Genomic DNA, 19,361 nt, shown 5'->3' on the forward strand with positions numbered 1-19,361 from the left:
TCATTGTCCATTTGGAGACCCATTTGCGACCAAGCTTTAACTTCCTGACTGATGTCTTAAGATGTTGCTTCGATTTATCCACATAATTTCCCCATCATATATCCACATCATGAAGCCATCTGTTTTTTTTGAAGTGCACCAGTTCCTCCTGCAGCAAAGCACCCCCACAACATGACGTTGCCATCCCCGTGATTCACGGTTGGGATGGTGCTCTTCGGCTTGCAAGCCTCCCCCTTTTTCCTCCAAACATAACRATGGTCATTATGGCCAAACAGTTCTATTTTTGTTTCATCAGACCAGAGGACATTTCTCCAAAAAGTACGATCTTTGTCCCCATGTGCAGTTGCAAACCGTAGTCTGGCTTTTTTATGGCGGTTTTGGAGCAGTGGCTTCTTCCTTGCTGTCGATATAGGACTCGTTTTACTGTGGATATAGATTATTTTGTACCTGTTTCCTCCAGCATCTTCACAAGGTCCTTTGCTGTTGTTCTGGGATTGATTTGCACTTTTCACACCAAAGTACGTTCATCTCTAGGAGACAGAACGCGTCTCCTTCCAGGGCGTAATGACGGCTGCGTGGTCCCATGGTGTTTATACTTGCGTACTATTGTTTGTACAAATCAATGTGGTACCTTCAGGCGTTTTTCTGAGGTCTTGGCTGATTTCTTTTGATTTTCCCATGATGTCCAGCAAAGAGGCACTGAGTTTGAAGGTAGGCCTTGAAATACATCCACAGTTACACTTCCAATTGACTCAAATGATGTCAATTAGCCTATCAGAGGCTTCTAAAGCCATGACATAATTTTTCTGGAATTATCCAAGTTGTTTAAAGGCACAGTCAAATTAGTGTATGTAAACTTCTGGCCCACTGACATTTTGATATATTGAATTATAAGTGAAATAATCTGTCTGTAAACGATTGTTGGAAAAATTGCTTGTGTCATGCACAAAGTAGATGTCCTAACCGACTTGCCAAAACTATAGTTTGTTAACAAGAAATTTGTGGAGTGGTTGAAACACTTAGGTTGGAGTCATTACAACTAGTTTATTAAAACTTCCGACTTCAACTGTAGATGTGTGTGTGGTCACAATAATTATTTTATAAAGGCTGTCAATGCTAACTGCAATATTGGTGTACTGTTTCTTTTCTCAAGACTTGAGTGTCATTAGCAGTAAAGTCTAGGCAACAAATAACATTGGATTGCTTTCTTTACATTTTTCAGCTGTGAGTTAGGTTCACATTAACCACTTTATTTTACAGAGATTGAACATGTAGATCATATTCTTTGTGTTTTAATTAGTTAAAACCTGAATTTCCCCCAAGCAGGGAAAAAGTGTCGCCTTTTTTGGCTCTCATGAGTTTGCATCCCTGATTTATGCATCTCTTGCATGCTGTTCTTTCTGCTTATCCACCCTTACAACCCTCTAATCCTCTGTGTCCTCAGGAAGCCTATAGGCTAGACGGAGAGAAGCTTACAGAGCATCCCACTTCTGGAGGCCAAGGTTCTTATAGTAGGGACAATGTAGACTACACCATAATTAAAACTTCTTAGGGATCAAATCCCTTTAGTGGGATCGATTTGACAACATCCGGTGAAATTGCGGAGCACCAAATTCAAATTAAATGACTATAAATATTTAACATTCATGAAATCACAAGTGTAATACATCAAAATAAAGCTTAACTTCTTGTTAATCCAGCCGCTATGTCAGATTTTAGAAATGCTTTATGGCGAAAGCAAACCATTCGATTATCTGAGGAGAGCACCCTGCATACAAACACATGAAAATCATATTTCAACCAGGCAGGTGCGTGACAAAAGGCAGAAATAGCGATTTAATATATGCCCTACCTTTGAAGATCTTCTTCTGTTGGCACTCCAAAATGTCCCAGGAACATCACAAGTGATCCTTTTGTACGATAATGTCCTTCTTTATGCCCCAAAAATGTCCATTTATTTGGCGCGTTTGATTCAGAAATACACCGGTTTCAACTCGCCCAACATGCCTACAAAGTATCTAAGTTACCCGTAAAATTGGTCCAAACATTTCAAACAACGTTCTTAATCCATTCTTAGGTACCCTAAAACGTAAATAATCGATCAAATTTAAGACGGATATACTGTGTTCAATACCGGATAAAAACAACGTGAAGCGCGTCCCATGTCATGCGCACCAAAAGACTTGAGTCCATCTGAGTGACACATGGAAAGAACAGGACTACTTCTTCATTTCTCAAAAGAAAAACATCAACCAATTTCTAAATACTGTTGACATCTAGTGGAAGCCATAGGAACTGCAACCAGATTTCTATTAAAAAGGGCTTCCCATAGAAAACTAATGGAAAACACATTGACCTCAAAACAATTTTTCCCTGGATGGATTGTGCTCGGGGGGGCCAAATCAGTTCTGTTATACTCACAGACATTATTCAAACGGTTTTAGAAACTACAGAGTATTTTCTATCCAAATCTACTAATAATATGCATATCCTAGCTTCAGGGCCTGAGTAGCAGGCAGTTTACTTTGGGCACGTGAAAATGGTGCCCCCTATCCCTAAGACGTTTTAATAGCATCAGTATTGAATGAATGAAAGTTGGGGACACTCACATAGGCCTAGATAAGAAGGTCCCCCTACGTGGCATAACAAAGGCCTATGTCCTTGGCCTGTAACGAACATATTAGAATGTAGTATTATCTCCAAAACCAGTTATTTTCAATTAGATATGCATGTTAGTCACTTAAGAGCCTGTGTTGATGTATACCTTTCTCTCTTTCTGTTACAATGCTTCTCCTCCAGCAAGGACAAGTTTGGAAGGTTTGCACAGCTTTTCGCGTTCCACTAAATCTCAACCTTCCTTTCCTATCGCCTTCTACCTAGTCTCATGTTTCATGACCCCTCTCTATGTTAACCACAGTGCCTTAGCACATAGTGTTGTACAGCTGCTATAAGAGGTCTGTGTTGCCAAATCGGAACGCTTTTGTTTCCCGTCTCATTGAGCTATTGCCAGAAAAATGGTCTTTAAAAGCAGAATTATAATAGAAAGGCTTTTGATTGACAGCTACTGTGTGTTACTGTGTGTTTTGAGAAACATGGTGTTTCGTGTTGTACTTTTCTCTCCCATTCTTAAATCCTTGCCCTTCAGTAGTAATCGCAATACTCGTCAGTGGCCAACAACTTGACTTTGAGCCAATCTGAGAGCACGAACCCCCACCTGGGGGAGTCAACAACAAAAAATGACAAATAAGGGCATTTTCTTCGTACATCCACGGATGAGCCAGTCACACTTCATATGCAATGTAGGCTATGGGATGGTAGCTAGCTAAGTGTAGAGTTGCAATGCACACAACTAGAGGTCGACCGATTATGATTTTTCAACGCCGATACAAATTATTGGAGGGCCAAAAAAAGCCGATACCGATTAATCATCCGGGAAAAATATATATATATATAAAATAAATAATACAAAATAAAAAAATGTATTTGTAATAATGACAATTACAACAATACTGAATGAACACTTATTTAAACTTAATATAATACATCAATAAAATCAATTTAGCCTCAAATAAATAGTGAAACATGTTCAATTTGGTTTAAATAATGCAAAAACAAAGTGTTGGAGAAGTAAATGTGCAATATGTGCCATGTCAAAAAGCTAACGTTTAAGTTCCTTGCTCAGAACATGAGAACATATGAAAGCTGGTGGTTCMTTTTTAACATGAGTCTTCAATATTCCCAGGTAGGAAGTTTTAGGTTGTAGTTGTTATAGGACTATTTCTCTCTATACGATTTGTATTTCATATACCTTTGACTATTGGATGTTGTTATAGGCACTTTAGTATTGCCAGTGTAACCGTATAGCTTCCGTCCCTCTCCAGCAGCCACCCTCGAAGCAGCGTTACCCATGCAGAGCAAGGGGAACAACCACTCCAAGTCTCAGAGCGAGTGACGTTTGAAACGCTATTAGCGCGCACCCCGCTAACTAGCTAGCCATTTCACATCGGTTACACCAGCCTAATCTCGGGAGTTGATAGCCTTGAAGCACAGTGAAGAGCTGCTGGCAAAAAGCACGAAAGTGCTGTTTGAATGAATGCTTACGAGCCTGCTGGTGCCTACCACCGCTCAGTCAGACTACTCTATCAAATCATAGACTTAATTATAACATAACACACAAATACGAGCCTTAGGTCATTAATATGGTCGAATCCGGAAACTATCATCTCGAAAACAAGACGTTTATTCTTTCAGTGAAATACGGAACCGTTCTGTATTTTATCTAATGGGTGGCATCCCTAAGTCTAAATATTCCTGTTACATTGCACAACCTTCAATGTTATGTCATAATTAGGCGGCCCAAACTGTTGCATATACMCTGACTCTGCGTGCAATGAACGCAAGAGAAGTGACACAATTTCACCTGGTTAATATTGCCTGCTAACCTGGATTTCTTTTAGCTAAATGCATGTTTAAAAATATATACTTCTGTGTATGGATTTTAAGAAATGCATTGATGTTTATGGTTAGGTACAGTCGTTCAACGATTGTGCTTTTTTCGCAAATGTGCTTTTGTTAAATCATCCCCCTGTTTGAAGTTGGCTGTCTTTGTTAGGAAGAAATAGTCTTCACAGTTCGCAACGAGTCATGTTAGCAGGCAATATTAACTATATATGCAGGTTTAAAAATATATACTTGTGTATTGATTTTAAGAAAGGCATTGATGTTTATGGTTAGGTACACATTTGAGCAACGACAGTCCTTTTTCGCGAATACGCACCGCATCGATTATATGCAACGCAGGACACGCTAGATAATTACACATTGTTGATGATCTTACTAGTTTAACTAGTGATTATGATTGATTGATTGTTTTTTTATAAGATAAGTTTAATGCTAGGTAGCAACTTACCTTGGCTTCTTACTGCATTCGCGTAACAGGCAGTCTCCTCGTGGAGTGCAATGTAATCAGGTTGTTAGAGCGTTGGACTAGTTAACCGTAAGGTTGCAAGATTGAATCCCCGAGCAGACAAGGTTAAAATCTGTCATTCTGCCCCTGAACATGGCAGTTAACCCACCGTTCCTAGGCCGTCATTGAAAATAAGAATGTGTTCTTAACTGACTTGCTTAGTTAAATAAAGGATAAATAAAGATGTACAAAATAATAATAATCTGTGTCCAAAAATACCGATTTCCGATTGTTATGAAAACTTGAAATCGGCCATTCCAATTAATCGGTCGACCTCTACACACACAACACTAAATACTTCCTCCAAGTTAGCTAACCACTGTAGCTAGTATTGGCACTATAATTCATCACAATGGTTGTTAGCTGCCAAGTTAGTGCAGTGTCCTTGGCTGGCTGGCTAGGTTGTGCTAGCTAGTTAATATGCTAACGTTAGCTAGCTAGCTAGCTAAACRTTTGGCTATGGTCTGACACTGGCAGTATGGGATTATGGAGAGTGAATTAAATTGTTTCTTTGCCATCTTGCTAGGTAATTATCTAGTTGATACTAACCAGATGGCCACAGTAAGGGCTTTCTACAAAATAGCAACATTAGCGCAGATCACTTGGGATCTAGACTGTAAGCAATACGAACGGATATGCATTGTCAAACAACGCTACTGCCACCTTCTGGCTTGGAGTATTTTAACAAGGCTGAGTTCCAAAGTCTGAGGTGTGAACACAAACGAGATTGACTGCCGACACTGTTCAGAGGTTGGCAGGCAAGCATTTGACAATCTTACCGGTGTGTTTGAGCTGTTTCTGCATCATGTTTTGTTTCTTTGTCATAATAGTTGTGAATATCGCAAAACTGGTATCGTGACAACCCTACTGTAGGCAACTCCAGGACAGCATTAGAATGCTTGACACTCCACAGAGCCACATTAACCAGTTCAACCAATTAATCCAATCACTGTTTTAAGTACACAGAGAGCTTAATTGTCTAATTGAAAGCTTTTGAATACTTTTTAAAGTTGTTGTTGGCAGTTAATTGTTGACCAATGATGACTGGCTTTATAGTGGATGAAGATACGTCACCTACAGAGGCTATTGTGTATCATTCTGTGTATTTTCATGTTGACGTGGCAAATTGTATGCAACACCATGCAAAAAACTGTGCATTGTTTTCATGCTGTACTGTTAGGTTATTCAGGCTTGATAAGGCAAGACTTGGTGAAAGTCTGACATTAATACAGTAAGGTTGTGTAAGTTACAATTAGGGTCATGTTCTTTAGGCATCAAACGGAAGAAAACAGACTAAAACAAGGAGGGACATCCTGGGTGTAAATTTTCGCTTTCTGTGGGCAAAACACTCAAAATATTTTACATTTTCTCTTGCGTGCCCTAATGAGCTTGACCCTGATGCTTTGACTGCCCACTGTTTTCATATACAAGCCTACTTCCTCCAATGATTGTGGTATAGTATTCCAGTTAGAGTCCACACACACCATAAGGTTTAGTAACTATCATTATTAACTTATGTGATGGCAACACATGCATGCACAGCATCCTGTTCACCATATGACACGTGTACCCCAAATGCATGCCTCTTTACCACCATGTTAAAGGGGAATTTGACCTAAAATCCCAAATGTCCCAAGTGATTCCATACATTGAAACTAGTTAGGTGGAGTTTTCCTTCTTCCCCCTCTCTCTCCCTGCAGTCTAGAACTGGAAAGCTGCTAAAACAGGTCACGTGATGTGTCTTTGTGCACTGCTAGCTCTGCTGTCAGTCAGAGACACATTTTGTTTTTTTGAACGCATATGGCTGAATTAGCAAAAAATATATAAGTACTCTCAAAGACTAACAATGTGTCATGTTATAGCCTGAATTTTAAAATGGATTAAATTGCACACACACAAAATGTAATTGGCCTACACACAATATCCCATAATGTCACAGTGGAATTCTGTTTTTTGAAACGTTTACAAATTATTTAAAAATGAAATGCTGAAATGTCCAAGTTTCCAACCCCTTTAAGGCAAGCCTAAATAAGTTCAGGAGTAAACATTTGCATAACAAGTTTCATGGACTCATGGCAATAATAGTGTTTAACTAACCTTATCTATATACCCCACATGCAATTATCTGTAAGGGTCCTCAGTTGAGAAGTAAATTTCAAACATAGATTCAACTACAAAGAGGTTTTCCAATACCGCACAAAAAAGGCACTTATTGGTAGATGGGTAAAATACAAAGCAGACATTGAATATCCCATTGAGCATGGTAAAGTTATGAATTACACTCTGAATGGTGTATCAATACACCCAGTACCTATGAAGATACAGGCGTCCTTCCTAACTCAGTTGCCGCAGAGGAAGGAATTCACTTTTTGTCCTGAATATAAAGTGTGTTGTATTGGATTTGCCCCAAACATATTACTGAGTACTACTCTCCATATTTTCTAGCATAGTGGTGGCTGCGTCATGTTATCGGTATGCTTGTAATCTTTAAGGACTGGGGAGTTTTTCAGGATAAAAAGTAAACGGAATGGAGCTAAACACAGGCAGAATCGTAGAGGAAAACCTGATACACCTTTCAGCAGGACAATAACCCTACAACACAAGGTCAAATCTACGCTGGAGTTCCTTACCAAGAAGACCGTAACAGTGGCAGAGTTATAGTTTTGACGTACATCTACTTGAAGATCTATGGAAAGACCTGAAAATGGTTATCTAGAAATGATCAACAACCAATTTGACACAGCTTGAAGAATATTGAAAAGATAATTGGCAAATGTTACACAATGCAGGTGTGGAAAGCTCTTTGAGACTTACACAGAAAGACTTACAGCTCTAATCACTGCCAAAAGTACTCCTACAAAGTATTGACTTGGGTGTAAATTAGATATTTCATGTGAGTACTCAACAGTCAAATGCCCATTCCTAGTCTCATACAGCATAGCTTTGAAGTGGGTCCTCTGCAGTGAGTCACTGGGTCCAGGAGTCCGGATTCCTCTCCCATCCTGCATTTTAAATACCGTCCGAGCCAAATAGCCACTGCCTTAGGGGGTCTACCCTGGTTTTCAGGAAGTGAAAGACTCCCAGGTATGTGCTGCTCTGTCACGAGAATTTTTATCCCAATTGTTAAACTCAACTATCACTCAAGCTTTAAATAATTCCCAGAGGTTGTAATGCCCTGGTTAATAAAGAATTATTCAAAGACCCAGTCTGCAATAGATCAATACTTTATTCAGAGAGTACTCTCCCGTCAAAAATGAGAACACAGTAATTTTATAACTCCCATACCCACACACACACAAACACACACCAGTAGAAACTCCACCTCCCTTTAGGTGGGCTGTATTTTTCCACAATACGAACACATCATTTCTCATCTTCTGTAAGCCTAGCCATTTCTAACAGCTACTCCCCTACCTAGATTGGGGAGGCCTCTTTCCTTTTATTGGTTTCAGAGTTATCACAAGTCGACAGTTCAGTTGGCCTTGAATGTCTCAACTATACATTTCTCACATTGCTACATAGTAACAAAGTGGTTTTTGTCTTAACTTGTCTTAAATACACATTATTGGATTATAGTCTTATAATTCTAATACATTTCACACAGTGATACAGTTTCAGAGTGGAACACTTTAGCCATTATCTTAAAACATACAAATTATTATAGCATGCTCCCAGCCTGTGATTTGTTTGTCAGGTTAGGTACTGTGACTGCAAAAATAAAGAATATCCATGCAAATGGACCACAAAAACTGGAATACAAAACATTCAAACATTGTTTTAGTTACATATACAAATATTTTAAAAACTAGTATACAACATGTTAGCAACCTATTGTATGTGCATCATGAAAGTAGGTGAATGCACCAATTTGTAAGTCGCTCTGGATAAGAGCGTCTGCTAAATGACTTAAATGTAAATGTAAATGAAAGTCTTTGTGTCTACTTCATTCTGGAGTGATATCTTCTAACCGGGTTCTTTCTCAGGTCTCTCCTCTAGTAATGTTGGCTGGAAGATTAAAGTAGGCTTGGGCAGGTGGGATGAAGGATTCTTGTAAACCACCATTGGGTGTTGTTACCATTCCAGCACCTGGTCAACCAGTTTCTCCCTGAACTGCAAAAAAATGTTTTGTTCATTTTTTAACGTTTTTTTTGGGGCCACCCACTGGTTGGACTGTTTTGGGATGAAGTGTTTCTCACCTACACAATTAATGCAGAGTGCAGCTAGACATGTTTACATGGTACACACACAGACTTATTCTTAATGATAATTGTTGTGTTTCACAAAATACCGGTAGCTTATGTTGTAACAGGAAATATGGTACTTCATATTATTCTAGACATAATGTATTCAAAATGTGATGTACATGCGTGATATATTTTATAAGACCTACTTTTCTTTATATACGTATTTTTATCAAGTTATTCAAGTAGCTTGTTCCCTGTCCACATTTTCCTTATTATATTCCAAATTAGTATTGAGAAAGGATTAACTTCCAAACATAAATCAATTGATGCCATGTTTACTAACCTATAAAACCTTTTTGTTATGGCCATTGTGCTACATATTGTTAGGATAATCATGCCCCCTATTGACAGGGGGAGGGAGTTGCAGATAAACAAGAGACCAGGAAATAATCTACACTAGGTGGTTCCTGCGGCCAGGTATTCCACACAAGGCTCTACAGTTGCCTAAAATGTTGTCATGCAAATAAGTCATGGCTAGCCAACACATTGGAAAAAGGTGTGAACATATCCAGTAGACAACATCAACTCACATGGGTGCCAGAGGTACTTGCTGTTGCTTAGTCGTTTGAAGACCGATCTATTGACGCCAGAACCTGTGAGTGAGATGGGGAAATTGACCTCCGTTATTTGTGGCACAATGGGACTTCATGATACATTTGCAATATTGGCTGTAGGAATGTTTACAATGTATTTAATGTTTTTATCGCTACTAGCCATCTCCTGCATCTGTCTATCTTTCAATGGAAAATAGTGAAACTTTGCCTTCTTCCCTAGATGTCTTATATAGTGCATACCATGTGGYGTCAAGCCGCATGGTATGCACTATATAAGACATCTAGGGAAAGGACATAAACAGTGCATTCGGAAATTATTCAGACCCCTTGAGGTTTTCCACATTTTGTTACGTTACAGCCTTATTCAAAAATGTATGAAATKATTTTCCTTTATCTATCTACTAACAAAACCTCAATGACGAAGCAAAAATTATATAAAAACATTTTTCTAAATGTTTTAAAAATGGAAATATCACATTTACATAAGTATTCTGACCCTTTACCCAGTACTTTTGTTGAAGAACCTTTGGCAGCGATTACATCCTCAAGTCTTCTTTGGGTATGAGGCTACAAGCTTGGCACACCTGTGTTTGGGGAGTTTCTCCCATTCTTCTCTGCAGATCCTATCAAGCTCTGTCAGGTTGGATGGGGAGCGTTGCTGCAAAGCTATTTTCAGGTCTCTCCAGGGATGTTCGATCTGGTTCAAGTCCAGGCTCTGGCTGGGGCACTCAAGGACATTCCGACACTTGTTCTGAAGCCACTCCTGCGTTGTCTTGGCTGTATGCTTAGGGTCAATGACTTGTTGGAAGGTGAAACCTTTGCCCTAGTCTGAAGTCCTGAGCGCTCTAATTTTCATCAAGGATCTCTCTGTACTTTTCTCTGTTCATCTTTCCCTTGATCCTGACTAGTCTCCCAGTCCCTGCCGCTGAAAAACACCCCCACAGCATGATGCTGCCACCACCATGCGTCACCGTAGGGATGGTGCCAGATTTCCTCCAGACGTGACGCTTGGCATTCAGGCCAAAGAGTTCAATCTTGGTTTCATCAGACCAGAGGATCTTGTTTCTCATGGTCTGAGAGTCCTTTAGGGGCCAATTGGCCAACTCCAAGCATGCTGTCATGCGCCTTTTACTGAGGAGTGGCTTACGTCTGGCCATTCTACCATAAAGAACTGATTCGTGGAGTGCTGCAGAAAAGGTCCTCCTTGAAGGTTCTCCCATCTCCACAGAGGAACTCTCGAGCTCTATCGAGTGACCATCGTGTTCTTCGTCACCTCCTCCCTGACCAAGGCCCTTCTTCCCCCGATTGCTGAGTGTGGCCAGGCAGCCAGCTCTAGGAAGAGTCTTGGTGACTCCAATAAAGTTGTAGAAACATCTCAAGGATGATCAATGGAAACAGGATGCACCTGAGCTCAATTTCAAGTCTCATAGCAAAAGGTCTGAATATTTATGTAAATGAGGCATTTCTGTTTTCTATTTAACACATTTGCAAAAAAATGTAAACCTGTTTTTGCTTTGTCATAATGGGGAATTGTGTGTAGATTGTTGAAGAACAACATTAATTTAATCCATTTTAGAATAAGGCTGTAACGTTTTTAAAAGAAAGTGGGAAAGGGGAAGGGGTCTGAATACTTTCTGAATGCACTGTGCGTCAGAGTTTGCCCCACGAGCGCACATGTGCAGTTGTTAACCATCTCCGCTGTTGCGGTCGGCCACATAAAACATCTGTGATTATTTTATATAAATATTTAAAGTGGAAAAGTATACATTTCCTGACTCAAAACTGATACTACTTTTGATCAAACGTGTAGATATTTGTATGACATGACCACATTCAACAACTCAGACAAACTGAACAAGTTCCACAGACATGTGACTAACAGAAATGGAATAATGTGTCCCTGAACAAAGGGGGGGTCAAAAGTAACAGTCAGTATCCGGTGTGGCCACCAGCTGCATTAAGTACTGCAGTGCATGTCTTCCCTGTAACGAACAGCGTTGAGATTGCCTGAAATGACAACAAGCTCAGTCTGACCATGACGGACCCTCCACCTCCAAATCGATCCCGCTCCAGAGTACAGGCCTCGGTGTAACGCTCAGTCCTTCGACGATAAACGCGAATCCGACCACCACCCCTGGTGAGACAAAACCGTGACTCATCAGTGAAGAGCACTTTTTGCCAGTCCTGTCTGGTCCAGCGACGGTGGGTTTGTGCCCGTAGGCGATGTTGTTGGCGGTGATGTCTGGTGAGAACCTGCCTTACAACAGGCCTACAAGCCCTCAGTCCAGCCTCTCTCAGCCTTTTGCGGACAGTCTGAGCACTGATGGAGAGATTGTGCGTTCCTGGTGTAACTTGGGCAGTTGTTGTTGCATCCTGTCCCGCAGGTGTGATATTTGGATGTACCGATCCCATGCAGGTGTTACACGTGGTCTGCCACTGTGAGGACGATCAGCTGTCCGTCCTGTCTCCCTGTCGCGCTTTCTTAGGCGTTTCACAGTACGGACATTGTAATGTTTTGCCCTGGCCACATCTGCAGTCCTCATGCCTCCTTGCAGCATGCCTAAGGCACGTTCACGCAGATGAGCAGGGACCCTGGGCATCTTTCTTATGGTAGTTTTCAGAGTCAGTAGAAAGGCCTCTTTGGTGTCCTAATTTTTCATAACTGTGACCTTAATTGCCTACCGTCTTTAAGCTGTTTGTGTCTTATCGACCGTTCCACAGGTGCATTAATTGTTTATGGTTCATTGAACAAGCATGCGAAACAGTGTTTAAACCCTTTACAATGAAGATCTGTGAAGTTATTTGGGGTTTTACGAATTTTTGTTTATGAATGTGGTAACCTATTTAGTCGTATGCCTTCAATTAAACAAAGAATGTCTACAATATGTCTTTGAATGACAACGGAGCAGAGCTAGTACTTTCCAAATAAATGTTTTTGCAGCTTTCCTGTTCTAGACTGCAGTGAGAGAGGGGGTGAAGTCTTAACTCCACCTAACTAGTTTCAATATATGGAATCACTTGGGAAATGTTTTATTTTAGGTATACTTCCCCTTTAAGAACAATCCCCTTTGTAGAGAACTGCCCAATGAAAACCTGATCATAATTTAGGACAAAAAACTGCATTTAACCTATTGATTCCAGATGGCATTTTTAAATTACAAGACCTAAACAGGAGACCTTGTGTAGAATGTTTTGTTCTCTTCCTCTCTCTCTCTGCTCACTCCATTTTTCAGCAAAAATGAAACTATTTTCACTCTGCCTGTTCATCCTATCAATCATGAACTTTATTAACAACCTTCTTAGTTGACTAACAATGCTGCTCAATGAGAATCAGCCAGTATTCAAAGATGACTGCTGTAGCATTTTTAGCTGTTTCTGTTCTCCTCCCTTTCCACTTTAGGCATGCGGGGACCCCAAAGCAAAGCCGTCATACCTGGTAGACAAAAACTTGGAGTCKGTGGTTAAGTTTATCGTACGAAAATTCCCTGCAATAGAGACACGAAACAATAATGTAAGTTCTGTTTTAAGTTTATTCAAATGACCTTATGTAGTAGGATATTGTATTAATGTTATTGATTTTGTCTGTGAGCGTTCAGAGGCAGTAACTGCCATATAGTCAGTTGGTAGAGCATGGCGCTTGTAACGTCAGGGCTGTGGGTTCGATTCCCACGGATGAACAGTATGAAAATGTATCCCCTCACTACTGTAAGTCGATCTGGATACGATAGTCTGCTTAATGATTAAATTGTAAAAAAATGTAATATGCTGAGTGTACAAAACATTAAGAACACCTTCTTGATACACTCAGGAAACTGTTGACTGTGAAACCTAGTAGCGTTGCAGTTCTTGAGACAAACTGGTGTGCGTGGCACCTACTACCATACCCCGTTCACCCTCTGAATGGCACACATTACACAATCCATGTCTCAATTGTCGCACGGCTTAAAAATCTTTTTTTAACCTGTCTCCTCACCTGGGCTCCCGAGTGGCGCAGCGGTCTAAGGCACTGCATCTCAGTGCTTGAGGTGTCACTAGATCTCAGTGCTTGAGGCGTCACTACAGACACCCTGGGTGTATCACAAGCGGCCGGGATTGGGAGTCCATAGGGCGGCGCACAATTGGCCCAGTGTCGTCCGGGTTTGGCCGGTGGGGGCCGTCATTGTAATTAAGAATTTGTTCTTAACTGACTTGCCTAGTGAAATAAAGGTGAAATAAATTTAAAAAATACATCTACACTGATTTGAAGTGGATTTAAGTGACATCAATAAGGGATCATATCTTTCACCTGGATTACCCTGGTCAGTCTGTCATGGAAAGAGCATGTGTTCATAATGTTTTGTACGCTCAGTGTATATAAAATTACTTTAGCCATGGTGTCGCCGGAAATTGTCTGTCAATATTTAAAAATGGTAACTTCTAAATGTATGATCACAGTCATACCGTATGTACATTATGTGTACTGTACATTTGTGTTGTCATATATATGCTACTTTTTACTATTTGCCTTTGCTGTGTTTGTGTGAAATGTGTAGCTTACTGCCTATTGGAATGACTTTGAGCTATTTGCTATTTGTAGTGCCATTTTGCTTTGCTTAGCTTTGCTTATTCTGCCTTTTTGTAGTGAAACAGTTTTAGTTCTCATCTAGCCTATTGCTTCTTATCCTGATAGACTATACAAAGGAATCTAAGTTTCATTTTACCCACCACATCTAGGTTAAGGCGGAAATCAGTTTAATTCTGCTTCAGCTCTTGGATTCCTTCGTATAGCCTAGTAATGCATCTTGACAACTAGGTTATCTGGTCATTAAACCATTCTATTTGAATACTCATTATTCTTAACAATTAGACTATACATTTATCGTACAAGCTAGGCCTATATGGCTGGGTTTACACAGTTAGCCCAATTCTGATATTTTTTGCAAAAGATCTGATCTGATTGGTCAAAAGTGGAGAAAAAAATATTAGAGTTGAGCTACCTGTGTAAACACCACATATCAGTGGGGAAACATGCAAACACAACTTGTTCTTGCTAATTTGTCTTAAAAATATGTGAAAGCTAAGCCCCTTTACCCTCATGCTATTCAACTCTGAGGCAACGTTATGTCAGAACTAGTTGGCCCAGCTAAAAAAAATCTAATATTGAATTGTATGGTTGAGATGTTGATTGGAGCATTATTCATGTGAAAATGTAACAACTAAGACTGTATTTCCATTTTCGCAGGAGAGAAGTTTTTTGAATTAATAAGAGACAATATTTGTATTGTATTGGTCTTCCATGAAATGGAATATAGGGCATGGGAAATCTAACTGCCTGAAATGACTTACTAACGTCAGAACACATGTCCTTATCGGTGCATTAACATTTTACTGACATACAAGACAGTCCTATAATATATGTAAGAGAATACAATTAATAATTGTATATAGCTAATGCTAGAGCTGATTTAGATAAACATAGCTAGACCAATATTTAGTCTCAATTTGGCAATAAAGCATAGCTCATGGTAATATTAGAGTCATACATACCACAACTACAAACCATACTGGATAACGTCCTCCTGAGTGGCGCAGTGGTCTAAGGCTGTGCCACTAGAGATTCTGGGTTCGAGTCCAGGCTCTGTCGCAGCTGGCCGTGACCGGGAGACCCATGGGGCGGCGCACACTAGCAACTCCTGTGGCGGGCCGGGCGCAGTGGGCGCTGACACGGTCGCCAGGTGTACGGTGTTTCCTCCGACACATTGGTGCGGCTGGCTTCCGGGTTAAGTGGGCATTGTGTCAAGAAGCAGTGTGGCTTGGTTGGGTTGTGTTTCGGAGGACGCACGGCTCTCAACCTTCGCCTCTCCCGAGTCCGTACGGGAGTTGCAGCGATGAGACAAGACTGTAATTACCAATTTGGATACCATGAAATTGGCTAATAATAAGTAAAAAAGGGTAATAATAAATACTGGATAGTCACTCAGTACCTAAGGGTTCCCTACAGTGCATTTTTGTCATGAAGTCATTAGCTAATAACATCTGGAGACTGGTGTATTTAAACGATCTAAACTTTAACACTGACAAATGGTTTACTCAAGAAGTTATAGGTTATTGGCCAAATTCAAAAGTTAGATATGAAATATAGAAAATAATAGTGCCGTAAAATGTCAACCATCAAACCAGGAGAATGACATGGTGTGTGACTGCTGGTGAAAGAAGTGAACCTTACAGATAAGTTTGACATGACTACTTTGACATGCTCCTTGAGAGACCTAACAAATTGTTTATTCTACATTTACAGCAACAGCTTGCACAGCTTCAAAAAGAAAAGTCTGAAATACTAAAGAATCTATCTCTATATTACTTCACATTTGTGGATGTCATGGAATTCAAGGTAAGGAAATACTTTTTTTTTAACTCAATGTTAAACTACTTTAATAGGTATATTCATGTAATAATAAGCATAATCTAATATGCTTTTTATATATATATTTATTTATTTTACCTTTATTTGACTAGGCAAGTCAGTTCTTATTTTCAATTTTCAAGTTCTTATTTTCAATGACGGCCTAGGAATAGTGGGTTAAGGGCCAGAACGACAGATTTTTACCTTGTCAGCTCGGGGATTCGATCTTGCAACCTTTCGGTTACAAGTCCAACGCTCATAGATGTGTATATAGCTGTGTTAATTAGGATAGATCAATGTCTGTGTAGCCATTTCTTCATTACTCTGAATAGTGGTAGGAAAATGCTGCACCTGTACAATCATATACGATTTAGCTATGTTGTACCTATACAATCCAGACATGAGTGTTTTATATTACTTTTAGGACAATGTTTCTGAATTGCTGAACACTATTGACGCTTGCCAGGTTTTCTTTGATGTTGTAAGTATACAAAAATGTTTTTTCAAATCTCCTCAGATTATACCGTTTCTATGATCCTAATCAAAGCTATCTGAAGTTTTTCTTTCTGTCTTTATAGACGGTTAACTTTGACCTCACCAAGAACTACCTTGACTTAGTTGTCACCTACACTACACTAATGATGCTACTGTCCCGTATTGAAGAGCGGAAAGCAATCATTGGACTCTACAACTATGCCCATGAAATGACCCACGGGGCCAGGTACAGSTAGAGCTATGAGCAGGATTATCCTCTGTGAAATGTATTATGTGATGTCTTTTGACTTTTTTTCCCCCTCTCCTCCGCAACCAGTGACAGGGAATACCCAAGGCTGGGCCAAATGATCGTGGACTATGAGAATCCTCTGAAAAAGATGATGGAAGAGTTTGTCCCTCATGGGAAGGTGAGACACTAGACATCTGTGAATATATTCCTCAATAACACTAATATACAAATGAAAAATAGATAGCACTGTTTTTACATACACGGCACAGATGGCACCATGTAAGAAATGTCCACAATTTGGACTAGCAATTAACTAGCAAGTGAATACCTATAGAAATGATTATGCACCCAGAAATACCTCCAATTTATCTCCTTCTCTTTCTGTTCCAATGGCGATAGTCTTTGTCAGACGCACTCATCTCGCTGCAGATGGTCTACCCCAGGAGGAACCTGTCTGCAGACCAGTGGAGGAACGCCCAGCTTCTGAGCCTGATTAGCGCCCCCAGTACCATGCTCAACCCAGCCCAGTCAGACACAGTCAGTGCCTACTGCCCAGTCACTTTCCTAAGCCCCTACTACTACTAAACTGCTACTAAACCCACTTTCACACCAATCAGTTAACACCTCTCACCCATCCAACACCTTATCTGGTTGACATGCCATGTGTTCTCCCATTTATTCTACTCATTCTGTAAATGTACTAGCCAGCTCTGCCGTTTGGACAATTGTGTTCATAGATGTTTTGGACAAGCTGTTTTTATAGTCCACATTATTAACAGGCCAATAATATATTTTCAGTTAACTTCATCTGTGAATACATCCTGACAAATCTCTGGTCTCTGTTCTAGATGCCCTGTGAATACCTCTCCTTAGACTGTATGGAGAAATGGATTGTGTGTAAGTTTACTGCTCAAGTTATTGTGTTAAGTTTTTTTCTCCAAATTGGTCAGGGAGGATTCATTTTGAGTCTGCCCTGAGATTGGCTGGTTGGGGGTTCGATCCCTGGTCAAGTCATACCGAACCATGGGACTTCATGCCTCTGCTTGGCACTCCTCAATAAGGAGATTGAATTGGGGGTAAGGCCCTGCGACAGATTAGTGTACTGTCCAGGGGGTTTACTTGTACATCAATCTGCCTCGCGCTACATTAACAGGAGTTAGGCTCTTGCCCCTAAGGCTTTACTTGTCCAAGGATTGCTTACTTAAAACTAGATCCCGGCTCCCAAATCCTGTCTTATAACAGTCACAAGAAATATTAAAATGCTTCAGGTGGGTCTGTGAAAAAAGTATAATAAGTATAATAATAAATGTTACTATATTTGCAATTGTAGAGCAGCATTCAGCAGTTTTTACAGTACTAACCCGTTTCTCCACTAGTCGGGTTCGTCCTGTGCCACGCGGTGCTGAATACTGACCCAGCAGCGCTGAGCCTGTGGAAGCTGGCCCTCCAGAGCAGCACCTGCCTCTGTCTCTTCAGGGATGAGGTCTTTCACATTCACAAGTCCTGTGAGGACCTGTTTGTCAACATCCGTGGGTAAGCCGCTCGCCAACACACCACCCTCAAACCACTCAGAATACACCGCTCTGTGTCTTTCTTATGAGGAGCTGCAGGAGTATTCATGAAGCATGTCTTGTAATTGTTTTGTTTTACATGACTGATACAAGTAGTAAATACATTTGAAACCCTTAAATTATTTTGTTTTGTTTTTTGTTCATGCTGAATTTGAAGTATCATTCCAAAGTCATCTGTACCAAGGTTATTATACATTTTCACTTTTCATTTAAGTTTAATTTTAGTTTACAGTTCTGTTTGTTAGTTTTGATAAAAAAAATTATACTAAGTTTTTTTGTAGTTTTAGGTTAAGTTTTAGTTAAATGACGTTCAGCTCATAAAGGCTTCATAAAGCCTTCATAAGCACGACATGTTTCAAAGGATCTATAATCACATATCATGCTTTATAAAGGGTTCATAAATGTGGCATAACTGACATAATCACCATTGTCAAATATGACATAACCCACAATGTAGAATATGATAAACATTTGCTTTATAAAGGGTGACAGGTTGGGTCGGTTAGAATACGCTCTAAAGTCGAATCAAATTCAAATTTAATTGGTCACATACACATATTTAGCAGATGTTATTGTGGGTGTAGCGAAATGCTCGTGAAGTCATATTACACACCAGCAAATCAATTACATTGAACATTACACAGTAGTGTAGCTTGTCCCCGAGCTGGTGGACGAACGGCAAGAACCGTTCGTCCACCAGATAGTTAGATAGTTCAAAAATAATTTTKAATAATACGGAGTGTTGCTGGACTTTTACTCCACCCATTCCATTGGCGGCCACAATGCGAATCACTATATGGAATACATAATCACCACGTGCTGAAAACCTTCTAACCAAACCACACTGCAGAGCATACACACTGAATTTAAGGGCAACTACACTCAAATAAAATGTTCTAAGATTTTTCACAGACCTCAAA

General features: G+C 40.1%; 1 protein-coding gene across 2 annotated transcripts in view; it reads left to right on the top strand.

Annotated features, from left to right (window-relative positions):
• Positions 1–19,361, top strand: part of LOC111971089 (nck-associated protein 1) — a 61,982-nt gene that overhangs the window by 4,499 nt on the left and 38,122 nt on the right. The window contains exons 2-10 of one of the 2 annotated variants that reach the window (XM_023997886.2): positions 13,165–13,275; positions 16,042–16,134; positions 16,571–16,627; positions 16,725–16,867; positions 16,958–17,048; positions 17,270–17,407; positions 17,719–17,767; positions 18,247–18,403; positions 18,599–18,625. In XM_023997886.2, coding sequence (XP_023853654.1) covers positions 13,165–13,275; positions 16,042–16,134; positions 16,571–16,627; positions 16,725–16,867; positions 16,958–17,048; positions 17,270–17,407; positions 17,719–17,767; positions 18,247–18,403; positions 18,599–18,625 — 866 coding nt within the window. The remainder of the gene's footprint in view (positions 1–13,164; positions 13,276–16,041; positions 16,135–16,570; positions 16,628–16,724; positions 16,868–16,957; positions 17,049–17,269; positions 17,408–17,718; positions 17,768–18,246; positions 18,404–18,598; positions 18,626–19,361) is intronic. The other variant, XM_023997888.2, reaches the window with a different exon arrangement.

The sequence above is a fragment of the Salvelinus sp. IW2-2015 genome, linkage group LG12 (assembly GCF_002910315.2).
Source record: "Salvelinus sp. IW2-2015 linkage group LG12, ASM291031v2, whole genome shotgun sequence".
Taxonomy (NCBI): Eukaryota; Metazoa; Chordata; class Actinopteri; order Salmoniformes; family Salmonidae; genus Salvelinus; species Salvelinus sp. IW2-2015.